Source organism: Sorex fumeus, unplaced genomic scaffold, assembly GCF_029834395.1.
Source record: "Sorex fumeus unplaced genomic scaffold, SorFum_2.1 ptg000063l, whole genome shotgun sequence".
Classification (NCBI taxonomy): Eukaryota; Metazoa; Chordata; class Mammalia; order Eulipotyphla; family Soricidae; genus Sorex; species Sorex fumeus.
In genome coordinates, this window is record NW_026606120.1 from 35,113,878 (window position 1) to 35,128,657 (window position 14,780).

Here is a 14,780-nt window from a genome sequence, read left to right on the forward strand (position 1 = left end):
CCCGGCCGCCGCACGCCGCCGCCCGCGCAGCGACAGGCCCCGGGCCCAGCTCGGAGCGTCCGTAACCCGGGCGACCGCGCGGGGCGGGGCCGGGGCGGGCGGGGGCGGGGCCAGGGCCGGGCGGGGGCGGGGCCGGGGAGCTGCTCCCACAAGGCTTCGCGCGCGCCTGGCCGCTTCCTCTCCGCCATCTTCGCTCCTGCAGGTGAGAGCGACTCAGCCGGGGCTGAAATTGGGGCCCGGGTCTTCGGCGCAGGCTCGGCTCTGTGGCCCTGAGAGCGTCGCCGCGGCTCGGAGGGGCTGCGGGTCAGGGGCTGCCATGAGCTGCGGCGGCGGGGAGGGCGGGATGCGGGCGATGCGGGCGGATGGCGCGGCCGTCCCGGCCGGCGCGCGCGGAGACGGTGGCGTCTCCGTTCCGGCCGCTGCACGCGCGCGGCCGGGCGGCCGGGCGAGTGCTGGGCGCGGTGGGCCGTGCTCGTGGGGCGGCCGTGCCGGTCGCTAACGTGCGCTTTCCTCTTGCAGAGGTGTGGACTGGGCGGCGCGATGGCCGGCAGGTAGGTCTGGGGCCCCGTCCCGCGGCGCGTGGCCCTGAATCAAGGCTCGCAGCCCTCGCCGCTGCGGGCTTCAAGCAGGAGCCTAGAGGAAGCCTTTCTAGGTCTGTTGTCCATCTCCGCGTCCGCAGTGCGGTGGTCAATTCATTAGAAAGGAACACGCGGGCGGGGGGCGCCGCCGGGCCTGGGCGAGGCTGGGCGCGGCGCGGGTGACCGTGCGCGTGTGTCCAGGCTGTGGTCGAAGGCCATCTTCGCGGGCTACAAGCGCGGGCTGCGGAACCAGAGGGAGCACACGGCGCTGCTGAAAATCGAAGGCGTCTACGCGCGGGACGAGACCGAGTTCTACCTGGGCAAGAGGTGTGCCTACGTCTACAAGGCCAAGAAGTAAGTTCCCGACGAAGACCGAAGGCGTTTCAGCAGTGATCGGGCTGTCGCTGCTCTTCTGGGTCGCAATGGAATCTGGTGGGAGACCACTGGCTTGTCGCTTTGGGGAGATCTTGGATTTAGGTGTTTTAATATTGCGCTTGGAGAAATTAGCCGTGAATTGACAGCTGTATCTTTTTAAGGTTATCGTAGAAAGATTTTGTCCGTTCATGTGTTCCTTGCTCAAACTCTAGCTATTCCTCTTTGATGACGTGAAAGCTCAGCCCATTGAGGACTTCTGTTTCGACTCTGCACCCAGCTGGCATTTCACTCCTTTGTACTTCATTTCTGCAAGCCGGGGACACGACTGCACCCAGGCTTTGGGACCAGAGAGATTATGCAGTGGGTTAAGCACTTGCCATGCACACAGCTGACCCTGGTTTGATCTTGGCACTCCATATGGTCCCTACAGCACTTCAGGAGTCATTACTCGGTAGAGCCAGGAGTAACCCTGAGCGGGCCATCACTTTGTCCTTTGGTCCAAATCCAGTGACCATGTGGTGTGTGGGGATTGAACATGGGCCTCTTGCAGGCAGCCTTGCTTTCAGCGTTGTAACGAGTTCTTTGCCTCTTTTTTTGTTCTGTTTACTTGTTAGACTTTCTAAAATAAGATTCCTCGCTCTCCCTACAAGCGTCCTGTACTTCGCATCTTCCTTTACTTTTTTATATCTTAGCCCAAGACCTCTTCAGATATGCCCTCTAGCACTGATCTATATCCTTGGCCCAGTATCAGTTTTGACATGATTACTACCTGACATTAACTTTCTCAGTTATTCTCAATGGGATTTGTAAACTGTATTGCAGAATTGAAGGCGAAAACTTAGAAGTGTTTAATATTTGGCATGCCGTATATATGCAAGTATTTGTTGATCAAATGATACCCTAGACAGCACTTTGCAATCTTTTTCCTCCAATTTGTTCCTTCCTGTGACTGTCAGTTCATTACTGGTTGTCTCATCTCATGCTGTGGGCCCTAGTGCACCTGTTGCCCGTTTGAATATCCTGGGCCTCCTTAGAGGCAGAAGTCCTTAATGAACTGCACTTTTCACTTCATCCTTTCTTAACTCCTCCCCAATTAAGAAAACAGCCTTGGGTGGTAACTAGTTTACTGGGGTTGAGAGGCACTGGTCTCTAACCTTGAATTTGTCTACACCTGTTGCATTAATCCCCCCCTTTTTTTTTCTTTTTAAACTTTTGTAAAAATCAGCAACACAGTGACTCCTGGTGGCAAACCTAACAAAACCAGAGTGATCTGGGGAAAGGTGACCCGTGCCCATGGAAACAGTGGCATGGTTCGAGCTAAGTTCCGAAGTAACCTTCCTGCTAAGGCAATTGGTCACAGAATCCGTGTGGTAAGTATTAGTAACATGACATCTTCCTAGTTAAGCTCGGATCAGGGCTTGATTTATAAAATGATCGTTTCCATGAGAAGTCAGATACATAATGCTGAAACACTATTGCTGGGTTCTTTTTTTTTGGCCAGTGATAGGCACTTAACCTTCCACACAGCCCGCCCAGGGTCAGTCCTTGGCACTGCTGGGTGTAGCTACTTAAATAATACTGTAAAAGCAATGGGATGCTATGCAGCTGTTCAAGGAAAATGAAGTCATGGAATTTGCCTATAACTGGGTGGACATGGAGAGTATCGTGCTGAGTGAAGTGAATGAGGAGGAGAGGGACAGATATAAAATGATTACATTCATTTGTGGGATATAAAAAATACATAGTAGAAAACAGATATCCATGGCCAGGGAAAACTAGTTAGGAGAACTGGTCAGTGGTTGGAAATAACCACAAGTGTGTGTGGGGCTGGAGGTAGGTAAGTTAGAGGAGAGACTGGTATCACAATAGCTGGGAAGGATCGTGCTGGACAAGATTTGAGTGTTCAAAGTAGATAAAGGGATATTCTTGATAACCTGTAAGTATCAATATTGCAAACCACAATGTCCAAGAGGAGAAGGGAAGGGAGGGAGGAAAACTGCCTGTCTTGGGTGATGGGAGAGAACCTGGGGTGCTGGGAAATGTGCACTGGTGGAGGGATGGGTGTTGGGACACTGTCGCTGAAATCCAATCATGAATAGTGATTCAGTTAAAAATAGTTTAAAATAATACTTAATACTGTGAAAGTTAAGATGAGGCTGGAGAGAGCTCAGGCAGCTATGCATGAAAGTGGCGCTTGGGAACGGAGGTGGGTGCAGTCCTGGAGCTCTGCTGGGTGGTGGAGATAAGTCCAGTGGGAGTTTTAAGAGGTCGATGAGCCCCTGTCTATTCCCTCTCAGTCCGTGGGCAAGGCTGCCATGAGACCACAGTACAGGGAGGGCTTTCCTGCACAGTTGCAGTTCCTGGTATCCTATTAGGTCCCGTGAAACCTTGTAGGAGTGATTCCCGAGTATTGCTTGGGGCGACCTCTTCCCCCATCCCCCAACCCACCAAAGGCTGAGTTCAGTCCCTAGTACCTTATGGTTCCCTAAACTAAGTAGCCATTTCACTGCTTGCTGTGGTGAGAAGGGTTCAGGTTGACTCTTGTCTAGTTAAATGTTTTGCTATGAGGCTGGGATGGGGATGGGGTGGGGGTAAAAAAATTAAGTTTTCTGTAGAAGACAGTATTAGACGCAGGTCATTAGGGAATAAAAATCCAGTGCACCATTTCCTAGCATAATAATTGTGATTACAGCTATATTGTAGACATAGATGCATTAACCTTATTTTCTAGAAGAAAATTGCTGCTTATGTTTTGTGTGTGTGTGTCTCCCCGTCCGTCCCTGATTTTTGGGTAACATCTGGTGATGCTCAGAGCTTTACTCTGGGCTCTGCACTCAGGAATTACTCCTGGTGGGCTCCGGGGACTATATGGAATGCCAGGGATTGAACCCTGATCTGCCTCATGCAAGGCAGGCGATGCCTACCTGCTATACTACATGTCCAGTCCCAACTGCTTAGGTTTCTAAGTCAGGATTTCTGCCCAAATCTAGACAGCTATAGTCTCAGGGGAAAATGATTCTGTTGAATGCTACTGAGCAGTTTGCACCAGAGGAAGATTGCTGGCATTGAAAGCAAAATTCAGTTTTCTTTAAACTATTTCCTTGTGAAAACTTGTTTAAAAAAATATTTTCTACTTTGAAAATTGTTAGAAAAGAGAAGACTGTGATGGTCCTGCCCCACTAGAATAAAGATTGTTGGGCTGAGATGATGCTCTGTACGTGGACTTGGAGCACCACAGGGCCAGGAGCCGAGGAAGTTGGGGTTGGATGAAGTTGGCAGAGGAGTTACTTCACAGTGCGGGTTGTGTAGATACTACACTACATGATGTATACTATATATGTTTTTATGTGTTCTGTTTTCCAGATGCTGTACCCCTCAAGGATATAAACTTACCGAAAAGTAAATAAATACAGTCTAGATATTTTTCTCGTTTTGTTTTTTTTTCTTTTGGTCTTTAAAAATATCTGTTCTGAATCTCCTTTGTTAAAACACTAGTAGTTACAGAATTGCATGTAATAGTGAATAGAGATTTAATACTTTGATGCTAGCACTTGTCACAGGTGGGTCACACTTAACTGGCTTAGTTCACAAATAGCAGATGTGGCCTCAACATAAATAGTTTTTAATTTGGTGAAGCACAATACTTACATTGAAAGAGCTTACTCGGGGAAGTGTCAGAGGTGAAAGGAATATGAGCGAAAAATCAGGTTTCTTCAGAGTGGAAAAGAGAAAATACATATTAATGGGCTTTAGTACGTGGGCTTAAAAAGAGCACAGAAAATGCCTTGGAAGATACTTGATATATAAACGGCTGGGAAACTCACTTCAGTTTCTTTTGGTTTTTGAGTCATACATGCCTTGGAACAAAATGCTGGGATTGAACAAGGATCAGCTGGGTGCAAGGCAAGTGCTTTACCCATTATGCTATCTGGCCCTAAAGGTGTTCATTGGCAGTGGAGACTGTTGCAGTACCTGGTAGCTTGTTGATTTTAAATATTTTATTCTTTCAAATAGGGGTTAGAGTGCCATATGGAGAGTAATTAACAAACCTACAAAAATACTTGGAAAGGTCGTATGTTTTACAAAGTATTGGTGGGATCAATCATGGTTTGATCTATTGAACCATTTATTGGTCCCTCAAACCATGGCAGGAGACCCTCAACATCACTGAATGTGGCCCAACTAGCGCTACCCCAGAAATAGATATTATATGTAATTGTATATTTATATGTAATTGTATATGTAATTGTATATAATTGATATTATATGTTGTTGAGCATGATTTATAGAAGGGGCCAGATTAATTTAGAAGTCTAGTGGCGGGGCCGGAGCGATAGCACAGCCAATAAGGCATTTGCCTTGCACGCAGCCGACCTGGGTTCGATCCTCGGCATCCCATATGGTCCCCCAAGCACAGCCAGAAGTAATTCCTGAGTGCAGAGCCAGGAGTGAGCATTGCTGGGTGTGACCCAAAAGGCAAAAACAAGTCTAGTGGCAGCTATAAGTGAACTATATAAGTGAAGGGAAAACTTGGCAGGCTTTCAAATGAAAGATTTTGGGGCTGGTATGATAGTAACTTGTGTTATATATGGCCAACTTTGTAATGCAAGGCACCCATGGAATGCCCTGAGTATCACCAGAAGTAATCCCTGAGCGAAGAGCCAGGATTAAGTACTGAGGAGAACCACCGGCTGTGACTCCCCCCAAAACCAAATGTTAAAATGAACATTTTTGAGTAAAAGCAGATACTGTAAGTCTAGAGGTTTTTAAAAGCGGTTGATAACCAACCTGCTGTTCTGGAATCCCCGGGTTTTGATGCATTTGGCCCTGGCTGTGCCTCTGGACCACAAGGTCTCAGCACCACCAGGTGTAACCCCTGGGTTCGAAGCCAATAGCCATTTCCCCTTTCCCACCTAAAGATTGAGATGATTATTTTACAGTGACCCGTTGCTCATTTTGGCTAGAGGTAATAGTGCTTTTACAAAATTAGGGGACCAGGCTGACTGAACACATTCAGGAAGATAATTGTGTCTGGCTGAGGAATAGAAAACCACAGTGCCTGACGCTGCTAATGGAGTGTCAGTAGCTCAGCATCATTGCCAAATAAAGTGACACTTAGGTAAACAAATGGTGTGGGTAGTTGATAATGAGCAAAAGGAAGGAAAGGGTACAGAGATGACTTAGAGAAAGGTAAATAAGGTGGCAAAGGTTTGATCACTGCCAGTCTATGAGCCACAGTTGGCACAGGAAGAGTTTCGTGTTTTACAAAAAAAAAAGTGCTGGGGGAGTGCTGGGGCTAGAACCCAGGGCCTCACAAATGGGAAAGCAAGTCTACATCCTATTAGGTTCAGGATTTCTCAAACTTGATTCTGCATCGCCACGTATAAAAGCCAGATGTACAAATACCTAAGCATAAACATTTATCTAAAAATAAAACATTTACTGATTATTTTAGAATAATTTCCTCAGTCTCATATCCACAGGTTTTTGTTTTTGTTTTTCTGCTTTTTGGGTCACACTGGCTCATGCACTCAGGAATTACTCCTGGCAGGCTCTGGGGACCATATAGGATGCTGGGAATCAGACCTGGGTGGACTGTGTGGAAGATAAAGGCCCTACCTGCTGTGCTATTGCTCCAGCCCACAGATCCCATAGTTCAAGATTTGGACACTGACTGGTTGAAGAAACCACTGAGTCAGAGAGGGACAAAGAATGACTGCACTTGTTTGTGAAATATAAAATACCATAGTATGAGAATAACGGTTAACATCCAACTATGGCAAAGAAGAAATTGAGAAGTTTCAGATGTAGCAGTTATGTGTACCTAGGTCGAGAACTTAACATGATGAACGACCTGGCACTTATGCTGTGCAGGAGGAAGAGAGCAGCATGGAACGAACGCCTTCAAGAGTCGAAGTTATTAAGAGGATGAAGAACCTCTGGCTCTGGGCACATCTTTTCGACTCCACTGTTCTTCCTGCACGAACTATGCCTCAGAGACCTGGACCCTATGAAAATAGGAGAAGGAAAGAATCCAAAGAGCTATGCTTGAAGTATCACGTTACACTCAAGTGAGAGGAGGAATCTGGAGTTCTGACCTCTGTCAATGACTGAGAATCAGGGACGCTGTCTTGTTTGCCAAGACGTCGAAAATCAGATCGTCCAGACACGTAATGTGATTTGGAGACCACTGGACTAGAGCTGTTACCGACTGGGTTCCATGGGTTGTGAAAAGAACGCCTGGCCTCCCACCTATGAATTGGTCAAATTTCTTCCTCGAGACTATGAATGAACAGTTTGAGGCACCTCGTGTTCCTGGAGCGAGCAGATGCAACTGGGCTACATCAGCAGACGATAGGGACGAATGGAGATGTTACTGGCACCCCCTCAAGCAAATCAGTGAGCCAAAGGATGACAAGTGATACAAGTGAGACTAACACCTAAGAACTGTGGAGATAAGGGCCAGGGGGATCACTCTGCAGTTGGAAGCTTCCCTCAATTCTTAGGGGAGAAAGCAGTTAGGATGGAGAAGAGATCACCAAGTTCATGATGGTTGGAGGGATCGCTCGGGATAGACTTGTGCTGAAAGTAGACTAACGACCAAACATGATGGCCTCTCAGTATCAGTATTGCAAACTAGAGGCAGAGATTGGCATGGGGTGGAGGTGGCAGGAGGATATATTGGGGACATTGGTGGTGGAAAATGCTCACTAGTGCAGGAATGGGTGTTGGGTCATTGAAAATCACGATAGCTTTGTAACTCATGGTGATACAATAAAAAAAATTTTTTTAAAAAAGATCTGGATGTTGGGCTGGAGAGATAGCACAGCAGGTAGGGCGTTTGCCTTGCACGCGGCCGACCCGGGTTCGATTCCCAGCATCCCATATGGTCCCCTGAGCACCGCTAGGAGTAATTCCTGAGTGCAGAGCCAGGAATAACCCCTGTGCATCGCCAGGTGTGACCCAAAAAGAAAAAATCGGGATGCTAGGTCATTGTTAGCCTCCGTTTCATGAAACTACCATGAAATAGGAACTTAAAAGATGATTGGTTTCTATTCTTGCACGATATAGAGAGGGGTTTTTTTGGTGGTGGTTTTATAGAAAAAGTTATGTCCCCTAACTAAGGACTGTGGCTTGAATCTTAATCCCACTGCTTGGTATTAAAACACATTTGTAAAATATCATATATTTGAGAATATGATCCTGAACAATAATTTGTACAGTCTTAAGGATTTTTCAGTTTATTTCCTAACTGAAGTTTCTAAAACTTAAGTGTTCTATTCCCATTGAATGACTCAGTTTATTGCAATTTGTTCGTTTCCATTCTTTCATTAGGATGATTTGTCTCAATGTCCTACATCTTTAAAAATTTTGGCTTTGGGTGATTAGAGTACCCGGTGATACTCAGTGTCTACGCCATCCTCTGCAACCAGGCCTCACTTTTATTATTTTACTTTTTGGGCCACACCTGGCGATGCTCGGAGGTTACTCCTGGGGGTCCTCAGGAGACCATGCGTAGGGGGACTATATGTGGCGCCGCGCTCCAGCCAGGAACCCTTAAGCTCTCTCCTGCCGCTCAGTACTTAATCGTCAATAGTTTCTCACAGGCTGATAAATGTAAGTGGGCAAGGATCCACCCAGACTTTCGACGTTAGTATAGTTGCAACTTTTAATTTTTTTATTTATAAAGGCGCATCACTGCCTTTAATTTTTTGAAAGCAGTTACGTGGGCCTGGGCCAAATGAGAGGTGCTGCAGCCACTCTCGGCACGGCTTCCCTCATCAGAGGGGAGTTTGGCGGCCGCGACCGCCCAGGTCACGCACGCGGAAGTCGGGCGAGCGGGCCAACGCCTCCGCGTCCAGTCCGGTTCCCGCGCGTGTCCCCGCCCCCTGCCGGAAGCGGCGTGACGCCGGCCAATCAGGAGGCAGCTCGGCGGCGTCACGTCCTCATGGCAACGGCCCGCGCCCGAAGATGGCGGCCGCCGGGGCTGCGGAGGGCGCGGGCTGCTGGCTGCGGCGCGGCTCCCTGTGGGTGCGAGGCGTTCTGCTGCTGCTGGGCGGGCTCCGGGCGGCCGCACCCGTCCCCGTGTCCTTGAGCAGTTCCCCTCCCTGCCGGCATCACGTCCCGACGGGCTCCGAGGTAGGGCGGGCGCGGCGGGGCGGCCGGCCGGGCCCTGGGCGCGGGGGCAGCGCCGCGGGCTCCCGGGGCACGAGCTCGGCGCTGCTTTCACGGTGCTCCTCGCAGGGCCGGACCGTCGCCGGCGCCCGGGGTGCTGGAAGAGGCTCCGAGTGCTGCCGGGCAGCGGGGCCGCGTGACCCCCGGGTGCTGTCCACGCTCACACTGAGCCCGAGCCCAGCCCGCTCCCGGCTCTCGGTGCCCTCTCGTTCTCCAGGCCGGTGTTGCCTTTGTGCTCAAACGGCGCGGTTTTCCTCCTGATGCTCTTCGCGTCTCCGCCGTTGCGTTCTCCGAGGCGACGGGCAGAGCGGTGTCACGACTCCTTTCCTGGCCGGGGTGGGGGTCTCGGGCTCTCGGGCCCCTCGTCCCCGTGCGGGGGGCTGCGCCCGGAGTGACGGTGTGCAGAGCGAGGCTTTCGTTCCCGCGCCGTCGCTCAAGCCCCGTGTGTTTCCACAACAACATCTTTTATCAAGATTTTTATCTTTTAGCAAGTGATTTTTGTGATTTTTTTTGTTCGATCGAGAAATATGGGCCACCTTTTATTTATTTATTTATTGGTGATAAATTCCCCCAAAGTTCTCTGCTTACTGTTTATGACCGTGGACAGCGAAACATTAGGAGGTTTGGAGCCCGTGGATAACCCTGCTTTTTGGCAAATTTGTTCAGTCTGGTGGGGGGGGGGCACACCCAGGGTTGCGTCCTCGTAGGACATCTGTGGTCCTGGGGGTTCGGGGAGATGGACCCGTCGCCTGCGGGGCAAGTCGCGGCGACCGATTTATCTGGCCTCGGCCTCGGAGGTGAGCGCCGGCCGGGCCACGAGCGGCCCTGGGTGGGGTGTGAGATCCCCGCGGCCTGTCGCCTCGGCCCGGGAGCAGCTCTTGGCGGCCCGCGGTACGGACGAGCCTGGGGGGGCTGCCGTGCCGTGCACGCGCCGGCTCCCGGCGGGTCTACCGACTGGCCGCGCTGCGAGTGCTGCCGCCCGCGAGAGCGACGTGTGCAAACGAGGGTCGGGACTGCCAGGCGGAGCACACGGGCTTTCCACGGGCGTTCTGGGTGAGAAGCGCTGCTCTATGCAAATGCGGGCTGAAGTGTGACCAATCAGACCACACATGCAAATCAGTGCGTGTAATCGGATTTCCCGGAGTCCTGGCCCAGCCCCTCAACCCCCTGCTCTTTTTGGTTTTGGTTTTGGGGTCACACCTTCACACCCGGTATTGCTCAGAGACCGCTCCTGGCTCTGCTCTAGCCTCTTGCAAGGTAAGCCCCTCTCTCCCTCCCTCCCTCTAGTCCTCTGCTCACAACTGCTGGAAAGCTCCCTCTATTAGCAGAGTGTGCCTTGCGTGCTTTTCGAGTCATGGGGTGAAGGTCTGGTTTCTGAAGCTACTTCCTGCCGATAAAGGATGTTCATTTCTATTAGGGCACTTAAGGCATCCCTCCTTGTTCTCAGTCAGAGGGTGGCAGCGGAGGGCAAGTCTAACTTTGAAGCGTTGGTCAAGTAATTCAGGAAGAGCAGGAGAAACTGGGTTCAGCTTAGGGAATTTGTAGCATTGAAATCAGCTTTGCAAGAAGCATTCAAAGAGTTCCTTGGACAGGAGAAACCCCCGATTGTGTGGCGTTGAGTACGGCACCCAAAAATGGTGCAAATGGTTGTCCTCTACTAGAGCCAGAAAGGTTAAAAACATCTAGCAATTAGTCATCACAAAATGGCTTTTAGTTATCACAAAACGACTTTTATTGACTTATTTTCTGATAATTCTGTTTGCCGTTCCTTTAGGATTTACTGAACCAAGTCATACGAAATAAATTTGTTAATGGTTGCCTGGGAATGGTAGAGAACCCAGGACAATAGTAGGGGGATGGGGACATTGGTGGTAGGATTGGAATTGGAACATTGTATTCCTGACACAACTCTCTTATGAACAACTCTGTAAGCCAGATTTCTCAATAACATTTCTGAAAATAAAAAGACCATAGGGTTTTCATCAGGTTTCTGTTCAGTGCTGTCTTATTTTGTGTAGTTGAGAGGTTTAGCCCTATCTCTTATCAACTCTCCACTAGCAAGCCACGTACGCCAAAGCTTTTTGCCACTTTTCCTGTGAGAGTCCTTTCTTGGTCTGCTGGGGATACTGCTATAGCTCCTGTTGGGTTCATAAAATATTCATAAAAAATTCATAAAGAGTTCTCGGCCAGAGAGATAGTTTACAGCAGGCAGGGTATTTGCCTTACAGGAAGCTGACCCAGACTCTATCCTGACACCCCATATAGTCTTGCAGGCACTGCTTAGGAGTGACACCTGAATGCTGAGCCAGAGTAAACCTTGAGCACCACCAGGTTTGGCACAAAAAAAAAAGCAAATAAAAAACATAGCTAGTCTTGAAAACCTCTGCATTCTCTGGCACGGTAAACTTCAGATGGATGGGATACTCAAACTTGTGTGGACCTGAAGTTGTGGGTATTTGCCAAGAGTGAAGCCTGACATAGTAAAGCCTGTTTGTGAGATCTCAGGGCCAGAGAGATAATACAGCAGGTTGGGCACTTGCCTCAAGCGGCAGATTTGGCTTTGATCTATCAGGAGTGCTGCCTGGGTACAGAACCAGAAGACCTGGGCACTGCCAGTTGTGCCCCTGAAAAAAAATTTTAAAAAAGAAAAGAAAATTGAGACCTCACTGGTGATTACCCAGAGGCATGTTCAAAAGTGACTTTTACATGGGTGAGGCCCTTAAATGTAGCTTCATGGCCTGGAGTGAGTGAAATGGTTCGATAATGGGACGTCACAGGTAAAAACTCAGAGGCTAGGCTAAGACAGGCCTCCCCAGAGTGTGACTCTTAAACCTAGATTAATATCCAGATACAGAGACTTCCTGATTAAATATCTGGAATGACTTAGACTAATGTCCAGGTTTTGCTTGCAAGTCTCTTAAATGAATATTCCCATTTTTTTTTTTTTGGCTTTTTGGGTCACACCCGGCAATGGTCAGGGATTACTCCTGGCTCTGCACTCAGGAATTACTCCTGCCGGTGCTCAGATGGGATGTGGGAATCGAACCTGGGTCAGCCACATGCAAGGCAAATGCCCTACCCGCTGTGCTATCGCTCCAGCCCCATATTCCCAATTCTTTCATCCGGCAGCTGAATTAATTTTCAATTCCTAGAGGAGTCCAGTGTGGTGCAAGCAGTCGAGTACAGTTTGGCAGTGTGGAGGCCGTGGGCCTATTTCTCGTTCTTCTCCCATGCTGCCAGGATTGATTGGTATGGATTACCTGGATGAACAGAACAGGGAGTAACCCCAGTAGTTAAAAATATACTCCTGGGATGAAGAGATAGTAGAGGGGCTTAGGCATTTGCCTGCGTCACACTGACCCAGGTTAGAATTCCCATCTCTGTAATTCTCAGCTGTGTGGGTCACTCCCCTTGTGTTGCCTTTGCCCTTTGTTGTTTCCTTGCTCTGTATCTTCATGTTCCACTTACGAGAGAGATCATTCTGTGTCTCTCCCTTTCCTGCTGCCACTTAGAATGATGACCTCTAGTTCCATCTACATTGCTGAAAATTGCATGATTTTGTTCTTTCTTAAGGCAGCATAGTACCGCATTGCATACACGTGCCACAACCTCTTGACCCATGCACCCATAGTTAGACCTGTAGAGTGTTAGCATATTTTGGCTAGTATCTGCTGTGATCAACATAAGTTGTGCCTTTTGGACTAATATGATGAAAGTAAGGTGTGCCTATTTGGATTAATGTTTTTGTGTTTGGGGATAGATGCCAAGAAGTCATATTGCTGAACTATGTATGGGGGTTCAATTCTTTCTTTCTTTTTTTTTGAGAAATCTCTGTTTTCTATAGAGGTTGAATCAGATGATGTTCCAACCAACAGTGGATGAAGGTTCATTCCTGCCGACACTAGCTGTTTTCAAACTTTTTGACATACACCATTCTCATTTACAAGATGTTGTATCTCAGTGCTGTTTTACTTGCGTTTCCCCAGTTATGAGTGACAATGAGCACTTTCTGTTGGCCATCTATGTCTTTCTTGGGAACATGTCTGTTCATCTCCTTGTCCTAGTTGTGGATGAGATTGTTGGATTTTTCTTATTGACTTTTGTGTGTGAGAAAACATAAAATACAATTCCAGTGTATTGGTCACAGTTTTATTTGCCCATTCTGTACAGTAGGACATCTTGATTGCTTTCAAGCTGTTGCACTTACGCATGTAAAATATCTGTATACAGGTCCTGTTTGATATTGTAGAGTTATATAAAACGGTACTGTTGTTGGGTTGTTTGCTTAAATATGTTTAGTTTTGTAAGAAAATGCCAACATTACCATTTTGTATTCCCACAAACAGTGACTGGGAGTTCTGTTCCTCTGGTTGTGTTTGATGTTGATACTATTCTGGATTCTGGCTATTCTAAAGAGAAGGCAGTGGAGTTGGAGTGATAGCACAGTGGGTAGGGTGTTTGCCTTGCACGTGGCTGAGCTGGCTTTGATTCCTGGTATCCCATATGGTCCCCAGAGCACCGCCAGGAGTAATTCCTGAGTGCAGAGCCAGGAGTAACCCCTGAGCATTCCGAATGTGACCCCAAAAAGATAAAAATAAATAAATATAAAATGAAGGTAGTGTTTATTGTTGTTTTAATTTTTATTTCCTTGATACTATATAATATGTTACTTTTTTATGTTTATTATCTGTGTGTTTTTGTTGAAGTGTTTATTAGGGTCTTCGTCTTTTTTGTTTTGTTTTTTGTTCTTTATCAGATATATATTTTGTATATCTCTCTCCAAACTATGACTTATATTCTGATTTTCTTTTTTAAAATTTATTTTTTTCATTAATTACAAGGTTACAAAGGTATTTGTGATGGAGTTTTAGGATATGTTTTAATGTTCCAACACTAATCCCTTCACCATTGTCAATTATCGTCCACCAGTGTTTACAGTTTCCCTCCTATCCCAGGAGCCTGCCTCTGTGGCAGTCACATTTCCACTCCATTATTGTCCTAGCGCTCCCTTCCCTGACTTATTGCCCCAACCCAACCCCTGCCCCAGGAGCAAGCTTCCTTCCTACTAAAGATCAGTTTTCCTTCTCTTTGTTTCTTTATATCCCACGTATGAGAAAGATCATTCTGAGTCTCTTCCTTTCTCTATGACTGATTTCATTCAACATGATACTCTCCAAATTCACTCATGAAGCTGCAAATTGCAGGACTTCATCTTTTCTTCTTTTTTTTTTCTTTTTGGGTCACACCTGGTGATGCACAGGGGTTACTCCTTAGGAATTACCCATGACAGTGCTCGGGGGACCATATGAGATGCTGGGAATTGAACTTGGGTTGGCGGCATGCCAGGCAAATGCCCTACCCGCTGTGCTATTGCTCCAGTCCCTTCATCTTTTCTTTTCTTTTTTCTCTCTTTTTTTTTTTTTATAAATTTATTTATTGAATTACCGTGAGAGCAGTTACAAAGCTTTCAGGTTTAAGTCTTGGTCATACAATGATGAAACACTTGTCCCTTCACCAGCACCCCATTTTCCACCACCAAAAACCCCAGTATACCCCCTCATCTCACTCCCTCCCCCTACCTGTAGGGAAGGTGTTTTCCACATTACTCTCTCTCTACTTTGATTACATTCAGTATTTTGACACCAGACCCAC

General features: G+C 47.8%; 2 protein-coding genes and 1 non-coding gene across 4 annotated transcripts in view; all 3 read left to right on the plus strand.

Moving 5' to 3' along the window:
• Nucleotides 1-244: 244 nt before the first annotated feature.
• Nucleotides 245-4,379, plus strand: RPL35A (ribosomal protein L35a). Its single transcript, XM_056127719.1, has 5 exons — nt 245-303; nt 520-551; nt 780-932; nt 2,179-2,323; nt 4,317-4,379. The coding sequence occupies exons 2-5, from the start codon at nt 541-543 to the stop codon at nt 4,338-4,340; spliced, it is 333 nt and encodes a 110-aa protein (XP_055983694.1). The 5' UTR covers nt 245-303; nt 520-540; the 3' UTR covers nt 4,341-4,379.
• On the plus strand, nt 580-711 carry LOC130036341 (small nucleolar RNA SNORA2/SNORA34 family). The gene has a single exon (XR_008794377.1). It is a non-coding gene; the product is annotated as a small nucleolar RNA SNORA2/SNORA34 family (small nucleolar RNA).
• Nucleotides 4,380-8,917: 4,538 nt separating the features above from the next.
• Nucleotides 8,918-14,780, plus strand: part of LMLN (leishmanolysin like peptidase) — a 74,665-nt gene continuing 68,802 nt past the window's right edge. For both annotated transcript variants that reach the window (XM_056127717.1, XM_056127718.1), the window contains exon 1: nt 8,918-9,092. In XM_056127717.1, the coding sequence (XP_055983692.1) occupies nt 8,925-9,092 (168 nt within the window). In that variant the 5' untranslated portion in view covers nt 8,918-8,924. The remainder of the gene's footprint in view (nt 9,093-14,780) is intronic.

Coding starts and splice junctions, on each gene's coding strand:
- RPL35A (XM_056127719.1), top strand. Junction 933..2,178: donor TACGTCTACAAGGCCAAGAA/GTAAGTTCCCGA, acceptor TGTAAAAATCAG/CAACACAGTGACTCCTGGTG. Junction 2,324..4,316: donor TTGGTCACAGAATCCGTGTG/GTAAGTATTAGT, acceptor TCTGTTTTCCAG/ATGCTGTACCCCTCAAGGAT.